The following is a 21,930-nucleotide window of genomic DNA, read 5'->3' on the forward strand; positions in this document are numbered from 1 at the left end:
TAGGTGCAGCCATAGTGAACTTCCAAAAGTTCTCGAGGGTCTAAAGGCAGTGAGTCATTATTTAGATCGACCGGTAGACGAATTGATCCTGGAGAACAATAACCTGCCTAGTCTACCAGGCAAAGTTTTTGCTACTCTACGTGTTCTTCGTTTAATGCTTCGAAATAATCGCCTTGAAAGAGTGTCGTCAGGGTGGCTAGAAGGACTTCACGACTCTCTCTTAGAACTATTTGTCGTGGAACCAGACTTGCGTTCCTTGCCAGTAGACAGCTTGGAAAATCTGCAGGGTCTCGAGGCAGTAACCTTGCAGAGTAAAGCTATGAAAAAACTGCCTAAATTCTCTGGACTGCCAAAGCTCAGATATCTCCAGATCAACTCTCCGGCTTTATTAGAATTGGCTCCAAGAAATTTTCGAGACTTGACCAATTTGGAACAGTTCCACGTTTTTGGTAGTCCACGTCTGATACGTTTAGAAGCTGGCTTGTTTCGCAGCCTATCGCGTCTCGAGTTGATAAACATCACAGACTGTGGAGTTCATTGGGTTCATCCTCGAGCATTGATAGATTTACCAGAATTGAAAGAGGTCTCGTTGGTTGGAAACTCGATTGTGGACGCTGGCATGATCGGCCGTGCCTGTATGGATCTACCTTCGCTTTCGGTGATACGACTGGACAGAAATCGCATAAATCGTCTTGGCGAAGGAGCCTTCACAGACTTATCTGTTCTCTCTCGCTTGTACTTATCAAGGAATTATATTACCGAGGTGTTCGCTGGAGCATTTCAAAGAATGCCAGCATTGAAGACCGTAGATCTCAATCACAATCTAATACATCGCATACATCCCGAGTTCTTCCCGCGCAGGCCTGGAAACATCTTGGAGGAGATGTGGATGATCAACAACGATCTAAGTCACGTGACTGAACTGAGATCGATAATGGAGGCTCTGCCTAGATTGAAGTTTCTCGATGTTAGTCACAATCAAATCGAGGAGATACCATTTGGAGCACTGAGGGGGCATCTCACACTGGAAAGACTTCATCTTGATCACAATAGAGTGGCCTTTCTGCAGAGAGAAACCTTCACCGCGATGCCCGCTCTTAGGGAACTTAGATTGAAAAATAATTCTTTGTCAAACTTATTGGAAGCGCCGTTCTGGAACTTGCCATCATTGAAAGTAAGTGGCCGACGATGAAACATTCTCTATGTTCTTAGGCTTAATCATGCTCTATTACAATTTCAGGGTCTAGATCTTTCAGAAAACTACTTTCGTCATATAGAGCCTCGTTTATTAGCAAATTTGCCAAGTTTAAGACGTTTGGATATGAGCGGAAACGCTGTAGGCCTTATAGAGCCTGACTCATTCATGGGTACACCTGCTTTAGAGCACATCAACATTTCTGGAAACGCGCTCTCGGTTCTTCATCCCCTCACGTTTCATCATTTAGCTAATCTTTACGAATTGGACGTCGGTTGGAATCGAATGCTCGAGATAGTTCCGGGTTTACCGAGAAACATAGAACACCTTCACATGCCTATGAATCGCATCATCGTTCTACCAGCCGTGTCTTCTCAAGACCTCGATCTGCCAGTTCTCAGGTCCTTGGATCTCAGCGCAAACGGGATCGAAAGAATACCACCGGGAACTTTGACCGATCTGCCAAATTTGAGAAAGTTAAATTTCGGCTACAATTCTCTTCGAATCTTAGAAGATGGTGCATTCGAAGGGTTGTCGAGATTGGAGCAATTAGACTTAAAATATAATCGATTAGTCACTCTACATGGACGAAGTTTTAGACCATTGAGATCGTTGATGGATTTAAACTTACGGGGCAGTCGTTTGGAAGTTCTAAGACCAGATATCTTCCAGGAAAATATTCGATTACAGAGATTGGATCTCAGCAGGAACAACCTTGCGCAAATACCTCATGCAACTTTTTCAAGTACCAGGTAACAAAATGAAATATTCTTATGTATAATCATATAGTACACTCGTACTATAATGCGTACAAAACTACGTAAAGATGCGCCATTTTTTGCACGTCAACACGCGAGTAGAAAAGCAGTTTCACTCGTAGTTATATGGTTGCGTCACTAGCAAATTGGTACCTAGAAAGTTCTTCATGCCCGTGTTGAATGTCCCCTTCTATTTGCGAGATGGCACCATCCTGGCGTGTCGTTTATTTTCTACCAGTTTCTGTTGCTTTAACGAGTGAGCTCTAATCACTTAAATGCGAACGAAAGGATCGATTCCTTAAGCGGTAATTTTTTAAGAAATTTAGTCATTTAACTTATTGACGTATTACTTTCTGAACGCTAAACTTTTTTTGCCAATCAAAATTACTATTTTTCATTTCAATATTTTATTGCAAACTGATCTTAAGTCTGCCAAGATACGTTTAGGCAGACCGATTTGTCAAAGTCGGAAACGACTGTTCCTGTTAATGACTCCATATCAAAGGGAGGAAACGACGTTAATTGCAGAGACCTTCGTGAACTATACGCGTCGCACAATACTTTGACCGAGTTACCCGGATCGTTACACGGCTTAACAGCTCTTCAGGTACTCGACTTGAGCTTCAACAAGCTGAACATCCTGTCGCCGGAAACATTGAGCAGTCTATCGGCCTTGCTCGAGCTCAAACTTGTCAGGAATCGTATCCGCGAGTTGCGTGAAGGCGCCTTCGATGGTTTGCCACGGTTAACGTTAATCGATCTGGAAAATAACGATCTGAGAATTATCGAACGAAACGCTATCAGAGCTCTGCCCGAGTTACAGGCGATACGACTTGGGAAAAATCGATTACAGGTAGCAGAAAATATTTGTTATACCTTTGATTATAATCGAGAAACTATAACGATTGGTTACTGTCGCTATAATTATCTGGACATACGTACATAGATAATTCCAAGCGGAGCTTTCACCGAGTTGCCACTGCTGCAAAGCGCGGAACTTCAGGAAAATCGGATCCAGGAAATTGCAAGTAACGCATTCATTAACGTGCCTCACCTTCTCTTCCTTAATCTAAGCAACAATCATTTACCTTCGTTGGACTACGTTGGTTTAGAGAGCTTGCGTTCCCTGGAAGTTTTAGATTTGAGCAATAATCGATTGTCTAGGGTATCGAGCAACAGTTTAGCATCGATGGAGTGGTTGGTCGAGCTGAAAGTAAGTAAAACAAAATTGTGGATGAAAATAATTGCTTCGTAGATCATTTGCTAATAAATGTGCTAATTAAAAAGAATTAATGACTCGTGAACGAAATATCTCTTTCTTTCGAATGAAGTATTCGAGAGTGAAAATGAATGGAATGGTTGTGATAAAAGTCGATTTTCGTAATGATCGTATTAAACGCAAACCGAGTACGAAAAAATATGTTTGTGGTGGGGATAGTCTTTAGTAATAACGGGGAATACTTTCTCGTCGAGAGTGAAACTTCGCCACGAACCGTGGTGCGAGGCCACTCGTTATGCTAGTAGAGTAATTATTCTACAAATGTAGCTGTATCGTTATTTAAGAAGATAGCGGATCGTTTTACATATGTTGTCCACGTTAATTGCAGATGGACAACAATCGTATTTGTAGCATCCAAGGTTCGCCTTTCGATGAAATGCCGAGACTTCGAGTTCTCAGCTTAAGAAGCAATCGAATGGCTTCCGTTTCGGAAGCAGCGTTCAAAAGATTGCGATCAAACATTGCTGTCTTAGATATCGACGGTAATCAAATTTGTTCTTTTCTCTACTACTTGGTATTCTTTACTAGTGTTTCGTAAAAATAATTTTACTCGTATTAAAGGAAATCCACTCTCGTGTTCCTGTGGAATGTTATGGTTAAGGGGATGGCTGCAGCAAGCTTCCTCCGAAGGTCCAAGATGCGCTGACGGATCTTTATTTAAGGAAATTAGATTATCACGTCAGGATTGTCAACGCGAAAGACAGATTGATCCGATCCACCCCGGCTGCGAGGCGGAAATGATCGACGTTGCGCCGTATCCTGTCTCCTCTTCTAGTGAGTAATATTCGCAAATTATCACTTTCGTTTATCAATCAGATGCTTAATAAATACTTTATCAGTATTTGGAGCAACGGAGATGGTACCACTTCGTATGAATCTAAAAGACTCGTCAACACAAAATCCTCCCAATACTCAGGATACTGATTACTTCTACGACTATCCGGATTACCAAGATAGTAAAAGTAATACGACAAATGTAACTTTCACGTCGACTCAGTTTCTGACTACGATAGCACCAGAAGCTGTGAAAGTCACTCAGACAACGGAGATGATTCAACCTTCGACGAACAATACGATTCCCATAAAAAAGGGTACCTCGATGCCTCCCTCTCCCAGCAGCTCTGGTTTTACCTTTTTCGGGGTTCCTTTGCCTAGTCTCAATTTCAATCTTTGGGGTAATTCGAGGAAGAAGTTCGAAAGAAAGAATTCTTCGGGAAGACCTGGAAGAGGTCGTTACAGGATGTTCCCACCTACAGAACCGGAAATCCACAGAGGTGGTTTCGTACCGTTACCACGTGGACAAGGTGGATTTGTACCTATCGTTGATCCCAGGTTAACTTATGAAAAACAGATTAAAAATGAAACTTCAAGGATTGAAAATTCAAACGTTACTCAAGAAGAGCGAAAACGATGGAAAAGTGGAAATGGAACGGTCGTGAAAGTCGAAAGGGCTTACTCAAGAACGAGCAAGCCTAAAGCGGGATCCAAAGAAAGGGAAGAATTGTCCACGGTGCCAACTAATGAACAAGATTCTCGTTGGCAAGTAACTGACACGAAAAAAATCAGGTAAATAAGTTGTTAAATAAGACGAGAATTGTTACACATGTCTTATTGTTCATTTTTTCAGTGCTGTTACAAATTCAACGAAGACGTCCGATTTGAGCCCTGCGGCAGACGAGTCATTGCAAGAAACAAATGAAACTTCTACATCTACTGAAATTTATAGTGGAGAAACTCTAGAGATGATTAAAAAAGCAAGTAAAAACGAAGAAAAGCTACAAGTAGAAGTCGCGAGTAGAATTGTCTGGACTACTCCGAGAGCTGTGTTGGAAACGACAAAGGAAATATCAACAGAGATATTAAAAGGAGAAAAAAATTCCTACTGGGATACCGAAGTAAACGAATTTCAAAAAACGTCCAGTCCTGTAACAAACGTTCCAAACGAGCCGAGTGGTAAAATTATAACTTGTATCGTAATTTTTTTTATACATAATTTCAAGCAAATATTTCTTTAATATTAATTACAGATGACTCGAGTACTATCGTAACAGAACGATCAAGTTCCCGTTCAATCCTTTTGGAAAATCGGAAAAATTTTTCTTCCACGTCTCAAGTTTCTCGAGAAACAGAGGCATCGGCTCTTTCAGCGTTCCTGATTCCAGGAGGTCAGGTACCTTCGTTGGTTCCAAATCTGCGTCCACTAGGCAGGCCAACCATAACGAAAGTTCCATCACCGCGTATTGGCCTCTCTGGTGAACCAGAGAAACAAAAATCCGTGGCAGAAGCTGTTCAACGAAATTTGGAGAATACCGAGGAGAAATCGTTTGGCATAGATGGATCTTCCAATGAAAATGCTGAGATTCTTGAAGACAATTCCTTTAATTGGTACTTTCAACATTATAACGACACTAATTTAGAACCTTTCGTTGGTGTAGTATACAGTGGAGGTGAAAAGACAAGTGTGACTCGATCGACTTTATTGGGTCAAATATATCTCTCTCTTATTTTGTACATTTTCATATAAAAACATGGAAGATTAAATATAGATATCTCCAGCACAATTAATTTATTAAATAATTAATATTTGAAGTGCTCTTAATTACGTGTAAAATATCGGTCGACCTGAACGGTGAAAACAAGATGAAAAGAATCCAAGTGTTACGGGACAATGTTAAAGTGTTTTAATTATGAAAAACAGATAGCATGTCCATAAAAGGTTGTTTCAAGGTTCACAATTTTATGCTTCATGCCTATGGTCAGATATGAAATTTTATAATATAAAGAAATGCACAATTGATTTATTGTGTATATCGTGATGACGTTCACAGAGTTTTTGTGTAGTAATGAAACACAAATAAAATTATAAATCCGAATGATTGATTTTTTATTAATAACGCAATATGATAGTTAAGAAAGCTTAACTTCTCTAAAAAATATGTTTATAATATCTACGAATCGTATGTTATAAGAATCTTATCTGCTACCTTCAGATGATATAGAAAACGTTGATACATTCAAACGTGCCGTGAACGACAATTGAATGGTATTGGTTTATGAAAAAATTACGAAATCTTTTTACCGATATTGATACATTATATAAAAGTTATAAGTAGTTTGAAGCAGTTGCTCATTTCTAGTACGAAAGAAAAGAATTATCAGTGAAAACATTCATTGCATTATGTCTTATAAACGTTGTTTCATACAGAATTCTTATTAATTGTACAACATATTTGCTACAATTCGTATTTACTATAAATGGTGGAAATGTGTAACTGCAGTTCTACTATCGTATCTTTTATTTAATGTATATATCATACTATGATAGACCACTTTAACATTCGAACATTCGATTTATTTTGGTGTTAATTTGAAATACCAATCGTTTGTAAGCACAAAATACATTTGTACATGTATAAACAAACTCTGCAACGTTTGTGAACTTCTGCAATGTTAACAGTCTCAATCACACAAATTAGTCTTAGTTTCACTTCATTCACTGACTTTTATTTTTTGCTTTATCTTTTTCGTCCTTTTTTTCTTCTTCTTTCTTCTCATCCTTTTTTGCTTCTTTCTTATCTGTTTCTTTTTTCTCAGCATCACGATTGGTTAGTTTATTATTGATCAAATTGTGTAAAGCCACTATGGATCTAACAAGAGCAGCAAGATACACAACCAACATTTGATCATTTGTTTTCACGTATAATGAATCAACGAAGCTACTTTGTGTCATATCGGGCAGTAAATTAAAGATATCTTGTAGTTGGTAAACAATCTGATGATTAATAGGTAATTTTCCATTACCAACTTGTAGCAGATAATCTCTAATTTCTCTAATTTGTTCGTGAAGACCTTTTAAACCTAGTAGTTGATTTGTAATTCTTTGACTAAGGGTACCAACTGTGGTGTCCTTGATATCTCTTAGTAAATGTTCTACACCTACTTCTTCTGCTTCTTCTGCACCTATTTCACTAGGAATGTGTTCAAAGGTTTTAGATGTTGGGGAACCATCCTGTAATCAATTTACAGTTATATTAATTACGATATAAATTAACATTTACATAGCAATTGTGTTATTAAACATACATCGTGAACTTCTTCAACAGCTTGATACGCCTCTGTTGGAAGACCAAGATCTTTAGGTTTAGCGTCTATAATGACCAAAACAGAATTAGGGCAATATCTTCTAATCAATTCATTAATCGCAACATCATTTTGATGTAATTTGGGCCCAGTATGATACCATCCTACTACCTTTTCACGGGCTAAAATGAATTAATGAAATATAAAATTCTGATTGTTTATCGGCTCATGTGCTTGTTTCCAATAGATACATACCATTGACCTTTTTAAACATTCCATACATGTTTTCAAGATAATCATGATCAAGGAACCACACACTTTTGTCCTTATCATCTTCATCAAAAGGAACTGTAAACAAAGATAATAATATTTGATATTCTTAATTCATTTAACTAAAATTTGAAATGTGTGCATGTCTATATAGGCTATTAAAATTAGAAATTTTTATGATAAAAGTAACTTCATTTTATCTATGAAGGTATTAAAAGAACGATAAATTAGTAAAAAATTTGCCATCTTATAAAAAAAGTTGGTAAAACTCTCAAAAGCAAGTAGTGAATGTTAGTTGCATCAACCTAACCTGCAAAACTGTTTGACACGTCTAGAACGCCTTTAGCCCTCCAACATCCCAAAAGAACACCAACAACTCTCTTCTGATTGCCAATTTTTCCCATACGATTAAAATGATCCACCACACTTAATAAAACTAAAGGGTGCACGACTACTTTTGTAGTTACAACCTCTTGACTCGGCATTTTTGAGCAATTCCTTTGACTTTAACCAATGAACGTAGCCACAGCAGAAACAACAACCAAATCATTCACTGACCATTCACAAAAGACCCTTCTAAGTACGTGAAAGTAAACAATATCTGACAATATAAGCGCCACTTTCAGGAAAATGTATCAACTATATCTCTATAAAATACTATATCCTAAGTATTTCCAACAAGCAAAAAATAACAATATATTAAATAATAATTAATAATAATTATATTACAACAACCAATTATACACTAATTTAAAATCAGCTTAAAGTTAATTTAAAAATTTTGTATATATGTAACTTTTATACAATTTTTTCCAATTTATATCCCCTACGAGGTGAGACAAAGCGAATGAAATTTTCATAAAATTTATTTTTTAAATAATTATAAAAGTGCTTTTGTATTTATTGTAAGTAGAATAAGACATTATAGTTAGCAGCACTGTTGCGAATACACCCTTCCACGTGTATTTTGTTCTCTTCTGAAGTATTGCAAGGTAGTTCTTATCAGGTACGTAGTAATTACCTAAATGTGACAAACGTAATTGTGAGTTATGTAATATGTATCTGCATATATATGTATATCCTTTAATAATGATTTAATCTTATTTATTCGAGAAAGAAGACCAATGTGTCTTACATTTGTACTTTAATAATCTATATTCTTGTCGGCATGTTTACCAACTGCAGAAATCAGAATAGGCGCGAAATTTTAGATTTCATATTTTTTTACAGAATGGCGAAACCAATATTTTTCATAACCGGAAATGCAAATAAACTGGAGGAATTTATGGCTATTATGGGAAAGGATTTTCCACGAGAAATTCAATGCAGGAAGCTCGACCTTCCGGAATTTCAAGGAGATATGGCGGACATTTGCAACAACAAATGTCGGGCAGCAGTAAATATAGTGAAAGGTCCTGCTATTGTTGAAGACACATGTTTATGCTTCAATGCAATGAAAGGATTACCTGGACCTTATATCAAATGGTTCGTAGATAAAATAGGACCCGGAGGACTGTACCGAATGCTCCAAGGTTGGGAAGACAAATCTGCGGAAGCGATTTGCACTTTTGCCTATTGCGACGGACGACCGGAAGATCCGGTTTTAATGTTTCACGGTTCAACCCAAGGAACCATCGTGAGTCCTCGAGGACCACGAATTTTTGGTTGGGATGCATGTTTCCAGCCTTTAGGCATTGATAAAACCTATGCAGAATTACCGAAAAATATGAAGAATCAAATTTCACACCGTAACAAAGCGCTAGAGAAACTAAAATGTTATCTTTTGAAAGATCTTCAACTTTAAATAAGAAACATTATTGTTTTTGAAAGTACTATATTCATTTAAGTTTATGATTTCTATAAGTATTTAAAATATGTATTTTGAAGTTACTAGCATTGAGAAATATATTTTAGTTCTTTTTCTTTCAGTATTGTTTACTATTTCTATACAAATATGTATTTGCAAATAAATATATGAATGATTGTATATCATCAAAGTATGCATTCGTCATTTTAATCCAATGTTAATTTACGTAGTAAATTATTCTTGTTTTATCAAGGCAGATTTAGCGTTTAAAATACATTTTGACTGGGGTGGCGATAGCCGATGGACTTCGTCATAAGTTGTTACCGAAGAATTTTTTATACGAACAATAAAAAGTAGGAAAAGAATTCAAAAATTGATTTTAGCAAACGATATTTCACGTAACGTAAATATTGACCATACATTTATCGATATGTTGTAAAATGATGCAATATTTTTTAACATTATACCATGTTTTTTTATCAATGAAAATTTAAATTTTTGAATTTTTAAAGTTTTGTGAATATATAATACATATAAAAAGGTGGACGTATTTATTTCGCAGTAACATTATTTCTTTTTTTCGTTATTGCTATATATGGAATAGTGTAATCTTTATATACTTTTATATTGTTATTGATTGTCACGCACGACGGTAAACACGCAATCGGATTTTATTTGTTGCTCTTCTGAACGTTATTGATAAAGCCAATTATATTCATTAATCGAAAATATTTGCAATACTGTGACTTAAAAGAACAAAAACAATCTCAAGGAAAATTTTCTATCAAGGAAATTCTCTATCATTGTATTAAAATTAGCACATCAAATTATATTATCTATTACTGATTATATTGTGAAGCTATAAATAAATAGCCAACGATTAATCAAAGTTTTCTACGAATATAAAAGCAACTCTTTTCTTTTAATTAAATGGGTCAGGGAAACTAATCATCTAATATATTACAGATTTTTTAAGGCTGCTAGAACAAAGGCTGCTCCCATTATTTTTTCTTTCAATGGAATAGTTGTTATCGATGTAATAACATTCTTTTTTATTTTGTACAATTAAAGAATCATAACAGAGAATGCCTCTTCCAAGAGAAACTTCAAAGAATAAAAAAATTTCAGAGCGTATGTAAGAATGCGTGCCGCCTACGCGTCGCTTGTTGCATTAATTTTATCAACTGTTCAATGACTTAATAAATGTTTGGAACTATAGCAATGCCATAGAAAATTTAATAAAATACCTTTTAATCCAAAATACATTTATTCTTAATGCTTTGTCAATGTTTCTTTTTTTGAGAAAAATATCTTTCACCGCAATTCTCTAATTATGTAAAATGAAAAGAATTTCTCACTTAAATTTTATTTTGATACTAGGTAAAAAGAAAAAGAGAGAATAAAGGGACTAGTTTATCCCCTGATACTATCCCAAAAATATTAATTAATCTTTCAGTCCCATTTAATTAAGAATAAGTTTTCAATTCATATCTGCGATACTTTTCGACAAAATAGCTGATAAGGTTTTGTTTGATATTGTTTATATATATTTGTTTCGTGAAAGGATAGAAGGAGATTAAAAAGACAAATTTCTATGAAATGCTCGATTAACGTAAAAACTACGGACCAGGTCCTAGCTAATTTAGGTGATATTTTTAAAAATTATTCACGTAGCAAAAGTAACTGGTGACGATGTCCGAACGGGTTATCTTGTGCATTGATTACACCGGCACAGCCAGTTCATAACACCCTTTCGGGAGGGGTTATCATTGTATTCGCATTTTCTTATTCTACCGGGATTTACAGATTTTTCGCCTTATAAAAGGAGAAAGCGATGCAGCGGCAATACCAGTCTTGTTGCATGGGTCATACTATAATGAATACCCTAATCGGTAAGTAATAAGGAAAGAGCAAGGAGGGGTTTACATGTTTTGTTCTCATATATCTTCGAACGTTATCAGTAACTTGAAATATTACACAAATTTCTTATTTTGCAGTATTATTGGCGATCTTAGCTACGGCGTTTGCCGTTCAAGGTACGTTAAATGGAAATAAAGTGAACCAAGTCGGCCGAACTCTTCATGCAGAGAAGTTTTGGACTTGAAATTACGAATCGCATGACAATTTCAAGACACAGTTATAAGTATAATCTTATCAAATATTATTGCAGCACCTTTCCCCCATGGAAAAATTGTGACTTACAAATACCATGCTGACGTGAAAGCTGGAATCATCGACCCGGCTCCATTCGCATCCGACTTTAATATCGAATGCCTCCTTCACGTGCACCACGATGTCACCAATCCAAACTCAAAGAATACCTTTTACGTTACTTTGAGTGATATGAAACATGGGTTGTACAATGGACCAATGAAACATTACGAGTCTGTAAGCCATATGTTACCGATCGAAGCCGCTAAGGCGCTGTTGAATCCTTTCCTCGTTATCTATGAGGAAAATGGGCAAGTAAGTTACGAGAAGATAAAGAAGTAATTTAGAAAAGCGACAAACATTCCAATAACGAGGGAAATGAAACTTATTTGTATTATCATAGCTTGAAGGCGTGAAATTCGCAGAAGATGAGCCAGGATGGTCGAAGAACGTGAAGAAGGGTATCGTCTCTATGCTTCAATTGGACTTGAATCAGATGCATGTTCAAAGCCCAATAAAAGCACATAGTTTTATATCTCAGGAGGTAGGTAACGACTGATGGGAACATCCTTGGATTTTGGTTAATGTTCTCTTTGGTTGTTACCACTAGGTTACCATTCATGGCAATTGCGAAGTGGCATATAACGTACAGCCAATGGACGAAATGCAAGCAACATCTGGCAAAGAGCTCGTAGTTACAAAGTTCTACGAATCCATGAACTGTTCTCATTTCAAATACCACGAGTTTAATCATGTTGAATGTCACGAATGTCAAATACATGAAAGGGTATTAAGAACAGTCGATCTCTTCTATCATTTCTTCTATACTAAAATTTTAATTTCATAATTTTCGTTTCTATATTGTTACATAGAATGACATGAGCACTTCCAGCAGACGCGTTTTCGTAATAGATAATCACGATAATGAAATCCTTATTAAAAAATTGATTGGACATGCAGTGATTAACTACTTCCCATGGCTGGCTGCATCAGAAGCTCATTATCTTTTGACCAAGTAATTTGAGAGCGATAACATATTATTACAATTCCAGATACGTATAAACACTTCGCTGAAGTTTTATTTAAGAATGATATCTGTTTTTACAGCCAAACTTTGTTCCTCGAAAAGGTCGTTCCCGTATCTGACATTCAATTAATGGGCTCCAAACACTTAATTGTTTCGCCTATCGAGAAGGTCATCTACGATGAACCTAAAACTCCATACGTTCCTGAAGCTGATATAGACGTAACTGGTCACCGGCATGTTGTTAAACTCGATGACCTTGTGGTTAAAGTGAAGAAAATGTTGGGCGAGGTTGCTAGTTACCTGAAGGAAACTCACGTCGATAAGAAACAAATAGATTGGAAGCACGACCAAACGATCAACAGAATTTTACACGTTATGAAGTACATGAACGTTGCATCTTTGAACAAAGTATTTAGCGAAATTGAGGATATCAAAGATGCTAAAGTGGAAGCAGTGAAGTGAGTAAACCGATATTTATCGGTGATTGAAATATAACTATGTAATATATCTTCACACCAATTTTTGCATGCCTTTTCAGAAATATTTTCCTCGCAATAGTGCCACACGTAGGAACTCCTGCTGCGTGCCTTTTCACGCGAAATGTAGTCCGTACAAAGAGTGTACCGAATTGGGTTGCCGTCACGATGCTTGCCAATCTTCCGATGCACGTAAAAGTTCCATCGAAGGAACTGCTTTTGCAGATGGAAGAACTCCTTAACTTCGGCGAATTCGTTTCTCCGAGCGTAAGGGAAGCTGGCATATTCTGCTTTGCCACACTGATTCATAAGACCTTCAAGAAAGAACAGACCGAAATTGTCGATCCTCTTATGGAGAGATACTTGAAGCATTTCATGGATCATGTTAGAAGTATGGAATTTCTATCATTTTTTCTTTCTTTTTTTAAATTAATTTCTTAGTTCTTAAGACCTTGAATTCCTAAATATGATTGATAACAAATGTTACAGATGAGCCGATGTTTCACATGAAGATGGTATACATGATGGCTATGAAAAACGTTCGATCGAAACATGTTTTGAAACATCTGGAGCCTATCATCAAAGGCGAAGAAGTTGTTTCCGAAAAGCCACACAACATTCGAGTGCAAGCTATTTGGACCCTGAAAAATATAAACGTGCATAGAAATTATATTCACGACATACTCTGGCCAGTCCTTAGTGACGTTAGCCTTCCCTCGGCAGTGAGAATCGCTGCTTTTAATGTACTGATGCACCAAGTTAATCAAGAGCCTAACCTAGGACGTGTTATGAACATATACTGGTTAATGGTTTACGAAAAGGACGAACATCTGTATAATTATTATGTGGATACCGTTAAAGGACTTGCCAACTCGGTAGACCCTTGCCTGATGAAAATTCGAGAAATGGCTAAGAAAATATTGAAGTTTATTCGCATAAGGAACATAAATCAACCACTTTCAAGCAAAATCCACGTTGACTACGCAGATGAAAAGTACGGATTCAGTGAGAGCGTGATGGCTTCCTTAGTTCTCGACAGTTTAACTGGTTTACCGTACGTTGGTTCAGTGGAACACGTGGAAACTATTGCTCATAAACCTGTTACCACATTGGGAGTGAGTCTATTCGATATTATCGTATATATGAAAGATATTATTTAAGTTCTCTTTAGTATCATTCAACTTTGTTTCTACGTTTCAGGTTCACTGGAACATAGATGGCATGAGCAAGATCTTAAAGCATATCAATCATAATGTGCTCCACAAAGTCGTAGAGGCAATTAAAAATGACAATGTGAAGAATGTATTGAATCGAGCAGTCAAAGATATACCGGCAATTAAAGATATAAACGTTAACGTGATTCTAACAATGAACGACAATGTTGTTTTCATACTCCACTCTGACGAGAGTAATTCGTTGAAACTTCTTGATAAATTGAAGGAATGGAACACGCTCATTACCGAGTACCTAAATGTTATTAACTGGCAGACTGTGCTGTACCATAGTCATTTCGAAATGCACATGGTCACCGATCTTGGTGTACCAGCCGTTTTGGCTTCCAAAGTACCATCTTTGAGCTCTCTCAGAGGAAGCGTTGAATATTCCGAGAATAAAAATCATTTAATCTTGAAATCAAAAGTCAAATATCAACAATGGATGCACGGTGAATACGTGATGTCGATTTACAATCCTGTCGTTGATTCCTGGCACTCTATTCGTAAAACGTCGTCCGTAGACGTTACTTTGCCTTGTGATATGGCCATCGGTTACAATCAGGACACAAAGAGTTTTAAAGTTTCATTGGCAAGATTGCCTGTTTCGGAATTCTCGGTCGTTGGAATATCTTTTCACGGAAAGAACTATGTCACCCTTACAGGGGATCAGCACGATCTGTTGAAGAAGTTGTGTTCAACTTGCCGTCATCACGAAGTTATCACCACTGGTGCTAGCTTAAAAACTTACGAGAGCAACTTTGACTCGAAGGACACTGGTACTCGATTTTCGATGATACTTCATTGTGACAACGATACTATTCCTGTCTCGCCTGTTAATCAGTGGCTTGAAGTGTACTCGGACAAACATAAAAACACCATGTAAGTATAAAGTTAAGGGATGACAGCGGACAAGGAGAAGAGGTAGCATCAAAACTTATTTTCTTTGCGTAGTGGCTGTTCATGGATGAAACCTGTTATGGCAGTTCATCATAACATAATGAACAATATAATTGCGAAACAAGAAGGAAGTTGCGTAGTTGTGTATAAAAGTGAACCAAGTATCGCTTATCCTACTTCGATGGTAAGTTAAAAAAGTGGCTTTACTTATGCAATACGTGAATCTTTCTTCTCTTAATTCTAATTTTTTACTGTTTATTTAGATCGACTTAACCGGAAAAGTTAGTTTTCAAGATTTGGATCACAATCATGAAAAAATGGTTTTGATTAGTAGCAAGAGAATCGATATTCGGGGAAATATGAACGTCAAAGCAGCTTCCACTGATGAATCTGTAAGACAGTGGGATATGAATGTTAACATTATATTTTCTCAGGGACACTTCAACAACAGTATGAAAGTTATGATCACTCGTACTGCGCCAGAAGAGAAAAACCTGAAGGTTCGTAAAGTTTAAGATTTATACGTGAAACGTTTTCGTTATACAGACATTTGACGTGTTTTCTTAGATATGTATCGAGGCACAAAAAGATTATCCGATGATTGGCTGGAAAGTAGGTGCGTGGAAAGTTAACGAAGAGAAGGAAATTAATTCAAAACTAACGATCACTATGGGGCAAACGAAAGATGATAAGTGTGTACGCGATGACATGGACGTAACAGTAGTCGTGAAAGGTGAAATGTCGGAAGACCAAAAAGATCATATCGTCCACGACAGTATGCATAGTGTGTGCTCTAAACAAAGTCAGAATTCTTTGTTTTACTCCAAGGGGTCAACTGTTCCTAAGACTAGAGAATGTATTGAAGAAGCGTTGCGTCATTCGACTTTGAGAAAGTACACCGTAAATATGACGCTAAGGAAGGTAAATATTTGCAATTTAATGCTATTGTAGTAGTTTATTTATATACTTGACCTTTATTTGTATTACAGGTACCTCTATATTTGACATCGATCGTAAACATGGCACAAGATATTTTACGTGCTGCTTACTTCTCTCATATGAAATATACTTGGAATCATGTGGAGCCTGGAAACGCGAAGATTGTCTTAGAATTCCCATATTCGACATCTCTCCTTAACACAGCCGTCGCTACACAGACGCACAGTTACGATTTGGTCCATTTACCATTTGGTGATCCACTTTGGAATCCATGGATGGATAACGCACAATTCTCTTTCTCAATGTTATATAATTACGTTAAAGGCGGACTCAGTAAGTTATTTTGCTATTTACAACAAGTAATCATTAATACGATAGTCATCAATATCTTTATACTATTCACAGAGTTCTGCACAGTTCGTCCTCGAGTTCTTGTTACTCTGAATAATGGTATCATTCCGTACATCGTACGGGACAAATGGACTCTGCTGTCTGGTGATCATATAGACCAAATGTACAGTATCTTCGTGAAATCAGTGCAAACCAATGTATTGGCTCTGAAGGTTTATGTAGGTGAACATGAATTGGAAATCATGCCTGTCGATGGAGGCATGACAGTCACCATAGATAATGAAGTTATAGACAAAACGAATATAGAAAAAGGTGTTATGATACCTAAGAACTCTGACTCCTATGTTATTAGGTGAATTCCCTCAGTATTAATTTTCTAAAAAATTCTCATTTACTTAAATTTTAATCTCAAAGGATGATTTCTGCAGAATAACACGATATTGGAGTATAATTATAATATTCGTGCTTTTTCGGACAGGTTGACCAAAGGTTATGAAATTGTGACGATTGAATCTCAATTAATACCGTTCCAAATTTATTATCTACCAGATAGCGTGACAATTTTTATGGACACCTCACTTCAAGGTCAAGTAACTGGCATGTGCGGTCATATGGGTAGCACGCACGAAGTCAAAATTCCACAGATATACAGTGTCTCGCATCTTTAAGGAGATCAAATGAAATCATTTAATCATATTTCCCATTTTATGATCTGAAGCATAGATTATTATCTAAAGCAGTAGGTGTACATTGTCCGACAAGAGAACTTAATATAAAATGATCATGTAGATACAAAAAGTAGACGAATAAAGGTTTATCTCGGGCAGTCTTCGGTTAGTTATTCTTTACCTTTACAATGGTAATCGTCAAATCATTCAATTTTATCGTCGATGTAATTACAATGAAATATATTATGTTAGTAAAAGAAAAAAGATTCATTATTATGTCTAAATTCATTTTATAAATATTGAAGAAGTATTACTTTTTTAATAATTTTTTATAAAATTTTATAATTTGAAATTGAAAAAATAAAGTTTTATTTCTTTCATATTTTATATTTACAGTTATTTAGAAATAACAAAAAAAACAGCATTAAGAAAGTAGTTGTCACGTGGCCTCCGTGGCGCAATCGGCTAGCGCGTTCGGCTGTTAACCGAAAGGTTGGTGGTTCGAGCCCACCCGGGGGCGATTTATTTTTTGCAAATTTTACAAAAATAGAAATATTACACGATTTTTATATTTTTCGGCACGCGTTCACTGGCAAAAAAAAAAAAAGAATGTATACATCTGTATCACAAGTATACTGTAGAAACAACATTATCTAGTATTTACCAACCAAGGTTATGGGTCACAAAAGTGAAACACTGGTTTTGGAGGGATTCCGAGATAAAGATCGTGCCATGTGTCGTAAGTTTTGGAATGAAATAAAACATATAATAATAATATAATAATAATAATAACGTTAGCAGTAAGTTTTCTGTTAAAAGTAGAAATGTAGAACATGTCATATGTTATTGCACAGATGACTTCTGTACCTCGTCTGTGCTTGTAGGCATATAGTGTTAATATGAATTGTACGGCTTTTACTATAACATAATGCAGAAGTAATACAAATATACAAATATTGAATATATCTATAATTTGTTACGTGTTTTTACAATAAATGAACAAGATTTAGATGTTAGCTTTAAGTTTTAGAAATGTATGAATTATTCCAATATACTGCGATATAATGGAAAGTAAATGGGAAATAAGATTTGAATGATACAACATATGATTTGATACACTATATATTTATTTAAATAAGGCGATTATCTATTATTATGTATTACGACTGTTTCATATACCATTAATAAGTGTACATATTTTAAAATTACCTCCGAAATCCTATCAGTAAGTGGCGCTACTATCGATTTGAAATTATGGTTGGACTCCATCTTCCTTTCGCCGACAACCTATACGTAACGCGACGAGACATGTAAGTTCGTTTTTGAAAGATAACATTTATTACATAAGAACTAATTATATCAATATCAAAAACATTAGTTATTTGTTAATATATCACCATTGTATATTGTTAGTTGCACACATTATTACTTATATATAGAATCAATTGAGACCGCATGTGGTTGGTCTTGTACGATACTTTTAAGTATTTTATTCATATTATATGTTTGCGACTCTTTGATATGTTTAAACTTTCGTGAAAATTATTGCCTCTGGTTGTATTGTTAGAGCGAATTCGTATTTTGATCTTGTTACGTTATAGGTTAAGTAGTTGAAGTTGTTTAACCACAACTGTATCTACACTGATTAGTCTTGCATCAGAACACACTCCATTTGTTTTCTGCAATTGAATTTTTATTCTTGTTTCAGAAATGTTATCAAAAATGGCTATGTTTTGGAATCGTTTAGGACAGTTTGGGTTAGGTTTGACCGCGACTGGGTTTGTTGTTAATAATGCCTTGTACAATGGTTGGTTTTCCTTTTATTATGCAACAATGTGTTTATGTATTTATGTGTATAAGTTCAATAAGTTTTGCAATTCTTTTTTTAGTTTTACAAAGTTACAAGTTTTATAATATTTGTGTATTGTTTGTTTCAGTCGATGGTGGTCACAGAGCTGTTATTTTTGATAGATTTACTGGAATAAAGAAACAGGTTGTAGGGGAAGGAACTCATTTCATTATTCCTTGGGTTCAGAGACCTATCATATTTGACATTCGATCAATGCCAAGAAATATTCCTGTAATTACTGGAAGTAAAGATCTACAAAATGTAAACATCACACTTCGTATTCTCTACAGACCTGTACCAGACTCCTTGCCAAAAATCTATACTGTTCTTGGTATAGATTATGCTGAAAGAGTATTGCCTTCTATTACTAATGAAGTCCTAAAAGCAGTAGTTGCTCAATTTGATGCAGGAGAATTAATCACGCAGAGGGAGAGTGTCTCTCAAAAAGTTAGGGAAGATTTAACAGAAAGAGCTTCTCAGTTTGGATTAATTTTAGATGATATTTCTATTGTAAGTATGTTATGATCATTTATGTTTAATGTGTATACTCTGTTTAATTTTATAACCTACTTTATTTCAGACACACTTAACGTTTGGAAAAGAATTTACTCAGGCTGTAGAAATGAAACAAGTAGCACAGCAAGATGCAGAGAAGGCCCGTTTCTTAGTAGAAAAAGCGGAACAACACAAGAAAGCTGCTATCATTAGCGCAGAGGGTGATGCTCAAGCTGCCAGTTTAATTGCAAAATCCCTTGGCGAAGCAGGCGATGGTTTAGTTGAACTTAGAAGAATCGAAGCTGCAGAAGATATAGCCCATAATCTGTCTAGATCTCGTCAAGTAGCTTATTTGCCACCAGGTCAAAATGTTTTATTAAACTTACCACAGTAAAAATATGAACTCAAATAAAAATTATATACATAAGCTATGCATTTATATTATAATGTATGAGTTTAATGCATTAATAGTGTACTAGTAACGGACAACTTTTAATGTGCATACATGTTCCTAGACATAAATGAAGTAATTTTTGTAGAATTTTAATTTACATTCTTAAGTTTGTAATTCTATACATGTTTCCCTTTCAGTTATGTAATAGTAACTTGACAAACTGAAAGCATCTGTTATTGTTAGCTATGGGTCAGTTTATTTTTCAGAAGAGGAGATCATTTTCCTTGTGGGTTTTCAATATCCTAATATGAAATTTAAAATGTGTGTAATGCTTTTGAATTTAAATTTTTTTACATCCATGAGATTATTTCATTTCAGGGTTATTGGCTTACCAATAATGGACTCCGTACCTCAAACTGTACATTCATAGTAATTAGTAAGCAATGATAGAGTTGTATTTATTTCAGTGTCAAGTAATAAAAACCGAATTTTTACAGGAAATGTATAACTTTTAGTGAACTGTATGCTATGATACGGGAGAATTGAACGCATCTATTGCGTAATACTTATATACGTGGTGTATTTGTGAATACATAGCTGTAAATTAGTAAATATTCTGTAAAAGATTTATATCAATTTAACTTTTTCAAAAGTTTAATTTTTTAAGAATTTTAAGTATCGATATTTTAAAATCGTACTTTCTTATCGCGAAAAATGCTAGCTAGGGAAAAGACTTCGAAATTTCATCGCAGTCATTTATTCGTCCGGATCACCAATGAATTATGACGATCAATCAAGACTGAAGATTGGTGAAAGATTATCGCAGTCGGGGTCCTCTGGCCCGTTTGTCGGCATTGCCAGTTAAGAAAGAAAACAATTCATCACAATTTGGCGATCACCGTGGGGTTTCTATCACGGGTTGCGAAGAAAATTGGAAATACACGTTAACAATTTCAATTTCTTCTTCGTAAAATTAAACAGCAGTTTCGTGAATGTAAATATTGAAATGCATAATTTCTTCCTTTATTTCATGTTATATTTTTTGTATTGTAATCAGATATAATTTGTAAAAAGTTTCGAAGTAGGCGTAATGAATGAAAATGATTTAGGCATTATGGTAAATTTGATTAGTATCTATAATTTTCAATAAATTGTAAACTAACCGAGAGGTCTCAGTCTTGAAAAGGTACAAGGCAAGATCGTGGCGGTAGGAGTACGAAGCAAAAGCAGATTAGCGTGAATAATGAAGACACGACCGCGTGAAAGCCTAAGCGAGTCTCCTTAAGTCTGCTCCTTCGAGTAGAAGCCGAAGCCGGAAAGGAAGGATACTGAGAGGTGGGGCGGACAGAAAGGAGGTAGAAGCAGTTAATTACTCCTCCCATCCAGAGGATAACGACTTCCCCTTATTTGTCGAGAGGCGCAAACAGCCAACCCTCGGTGAAATCCCTCGGCAAGACGCTTTCTCGGATATGTACGTTGGAGTCTTGAATCCATCCTATAACTTAAATGTTAACCTGTTTCAGTGAACATTTATGGATCCAGAAACTGGTCAGGTATTTTCCAATAAATAAATACAATATGATAATTCAGCTGGTGTATTTCCATTATGAAACATATTTCAACGAACTTTTAGATTTATCCGGACTTTTGATAAATTCTTGCGCGATTGAAGCGATAATAATGATTGTAACGTAAGCAATTGGCCTATCGATGGTACTGGTACGAAACTGTAAATTGTTTCATAGTCATAAATAAACAGAAACGGGGAGGAATGACCAAATTTTCGGTCTATGTGCACAATTACGACGTACGAAGTAATTTGCATTTTTAAACTGTATCGTGCAACATTATGTCACAAGGAATTGTGCTGGAACTTGCAATGCAAGATCAAGGCCATCGTTATTATCATCGATATTCCAAATGTGAACGATAAAGGATGGCACTTGTTTTTCGAGCAATGCATATGTGCAACGAAATAAATAAATAGGCGCATATGAATACTCGAACGAGAGACATGGAGAACGAGAGAAGGGAAACTAATTACGAAAGAAATCATAATAGGCGCACATGCACCGCGGGC

General features: G+C 35.8%; 5 protein-coding genes and 1 non-coding gene across 6 annotated transcripts; 5 read left to right on the forward strand and 1 right to left on the reverse strand.

The window, feature by feature from the left end:
* The first annotated feature begins 25 nt into the window (after positions 1 to 25).
* Positions 26 to 5,927, forward strand: LOC132911233 (protein artichoke). Its single transcript, XM_060967709.1, has 9 exons — positions 26 to 1,174; positions 1,241 to 1,947; positions 2,482 to 2,806; positions 2,900 to 3,166; positions 3,561 to 3,714; positions 3,794 to 4,006; positions 4,072 to 4,798; positions 4,860 to 5,185; positions 5,260 to 5,927. Exons 1-9 carry the CDS (start codon positions 155 to 157, stop codon positions 5,754 to 5,756), a joined length of 4,236 nt encoding a protein of 1,411 aa, XP_060823692.1. The 5' UTR covers positions 26 to 154; the 3' UTR covers positions 5,757 to 5,927.
* Positions 5,928 to 6,562: 635 nt separating this feature from the next.
* LOC132911237 (26S proteasome non-ATPase regulatory subunit 7) lies at positions 6,563 to 8,187 on the reverse strand. Its single transcript, XM_060967713.1, has 4 exons — positions 7,893 to 8,187; positions 7,568 to 7,660; positions 7,316 to 7,494; positions 6,563 to 7,241 (listed from the first exon to the last, which is right to left on the reverse strand). The coding sequence occupies exons 1-4, from the start codon at positions 8,065 to 8,067 to the stop codon at positions 6,726 to 6,728; spliced, it is 963 nt and encodes a 320-aa protein (XP_060823696.1). The 5' UTR covers positions 8,068 to 8,187; the 3' UTR covers positions 6,563 to 6,725.
* A 251-nt stretch (positions 8,188 to 8,438) lies between these two features.
* LOC132911238 (inosine triphosphate pyrophosphatase) lies at positions 8,439 to 9,569 on the forward strand. The gene is made up of 2 exons (XM_060967714.1): positions 8,439 to 8,588; positions 8,813 to 9,569. The coding sequence occupies exon 2, from the start codon at positions 8,814 to 8,816 to the stop codon at positions 9,384 to 9,386; it is 573 nt and encodes a 190-aa protein (XP_060823697.1). The 5' UTR covers positions 8,439 to 8,588; position 8,813; the 3' UTR covers positions 9,387 to 9,569.
* Positions 9,570 to 11,153: 1,584 nt separating this feature from the next.
* LOC132911133 (vitellogenin-6-like) lies at positions 11,154 to 17,270 on the forward strand. The gene is made up of 16 exons (XM_060967531.1): positions 11,154 to 11,281; positions 11,387 to 11,425; positions 11,560 to 11,855; positions 11,944 to 12,084; positions 12,151 to 12,327; positions 12,413 to 12,555; positions 12,648 to 13,025; positions 13,106 to 13,434; positions 13,533 to 14,158; positions 14,244 to 15,136; positions 15,209 to 15,338; positions 15,418 to 15,654; positions 15,722 to 16,075; positions 16,144 to 16,426; positions 16,499 to 16,796; positions 16,923 to 17,270. Exons 1-16 carry the CDS (start codon positions 11,224 to 11,226, stop codon positions 17,110 to 17,112), a joined length of 4,572 nt encoding a protein of 1,523 aa, XP_060823514.1. The 5' UTR covers positions 11,154 to 11,223; the 3' UTR covers positions 17,113 to 17,270.
* A 288-nt stretch (positions 17,271 to 17,558) lies between these two features.
* Positions 17,559 to 17,632, forward strand: Trnan-guu (transfer RNA asparagine (anticodon GUU)). Its single transcript has one exon. It is a non-coding gene; the product is annotated as a tRNA-Asn (tRNA).
* A 688-nt stretch (positions 17,633 to 18,320) lies between these two features.
* LOC132911480 (prohibitin 1) lies at positions 18,321 to 20,480 on the forward strand. The gene is made up of 4 exons (XM_060968133.1): positions 18,321 to 18,422; positions 18,821 to 18,919; positions 19,050 to 19,471; positions 19,542 to 20,480. Exons 2-4 carry the CDS (start codon positions 18,823 to 18,825, stop codon positions 19,848 to 19,850), a joined length of 828 nt encoding a protein of 275 aa, XP_060824116.1. The 5' UTR covers positions 18,321 to 18,422; positions 18,821 to 18,822; the 3' UTR covers positions 19,851 to 20,480.
* The last annotated feature ends 1,450 nt before the right edge of the window (positions 20,481 to 21,930 follow it).

Source organism: Bombus pascuorum, chromosome 10, assembly GCF_905332965.1.
Source record: "Bombus pascuorum chromosome 10, iyBomPasc1.1, whole genome shotgun sequence".
Taxonomy (NCBI): Eukaryota; Metazoa; Arthropoda; class Insecta; order Hymenoptera; family Apidae; genus Bombus; species Bombus pascuorum.

What these genes read in the sequence shown, in the direction of transcription:
- LOC132911233 (XM_060967709.1), top strand. Translation starts at nt 155, where the DNA reads ATGCTTCGAAATAATCGCCTTGAAAGAGTGTCGTCAGGGTGGCTAGAA. An exon ending in GGAACTTGCCATCATTGAAA is followed by an intron (nt 1,175 to 1,240) that starts GTAAGTGGCCGA and finishes TTACAATTTCAG; the next exon opens with GGTCTAGATCTTTCAGAAAA. An exon ending in GTATCCTGTCTCCTCTTCTA is followed by an intron (nt 4,007 to 4,071) that starts GTGAGTAATATT and finishes ATACTTTATCAG; the next exon opens with TATTTGGAGCAACGGAGATG.
- LOC132911237 (XM_060967713.1), bottom strand. Translation starts at nt 8,067, where the DNA reads ATGCCGAGTCAAGAGGTTGTAACTACAAAAGTAGTCGTGCACCCTTTA. An exon ending in CGTGTCAAACAGTTTTGCAG is followed by an intron (nt 7,661 to 7,892) that starts GTTAGGTTGATG and finishes CTTTGTTTACAG; the next exon opens with TTCCTTTTGATGAAGATGAT. An exon ending in AATGTTTAAAAAGGTCAATG is followed by an intron (nt 7,495 to 7,567) that starts GTATGTATCTAT and finishes AATTCATTTTAG; the next exon opens with CCCGTGAAAAGGTAGTAGGA.
- LOC132911238 (XM_060967714.1), top strand. Translation starts at nt 8,814, where the DNA reads ATGGCGAAACCAATATTTTTCATAACCGGAAATGCAAATAAACTGGAG.
- LOC132911133 (XM_060967531.1), top strand. Translation starts at nt 11,224, where the DNA reads ATGCAGCGGCAATACCAGTCTTGTTGCATGGGTCATACTATAATGAAT. An exon ending in GACAAACATAAAAACACCAT is followed by an intron (nt 15,137 to 15,208) that starts GTAAGTATAAAG and finishes TTCTTTGCGTAG; the next exon opens with TGGCTGTTCATGGATGAAAC. An exon ending in TCGCTTATCCTACTTCGATG is followed by an intron (nt 15,339 to 15,417) that starts GTAAGTTAAAAA and finishes CTGTTTATTTAG; the next exon opens with ATCGACTTAACCGGAAAAGT.
- LOC132911480 (XM_060968133.1), top strand. Translation starts at nt 18,823, where the DNA reads ATGTTATCAAAAATGGCTATGTTTTGGAATCGTTTAGGACAGTTTGGG. An exon ending in TAATAATGCCTTGTACAATG is followed by an intron (nt 18,920 to 19,049) that starts GTTGGTTTTCCT and finishes TGTTTGTTTCAG; the next exon opens with TCGATGGTGGTCACAGAGCT. An exon ending in TTTTAGATGATATTTCTATT is followed by an intron (nt 19,472 to 19,541) that starts GTAAGTATGTTA and finishes ACTTTATTTCAG; the next exon opens with ACACACTTAACGTTTGGAAA.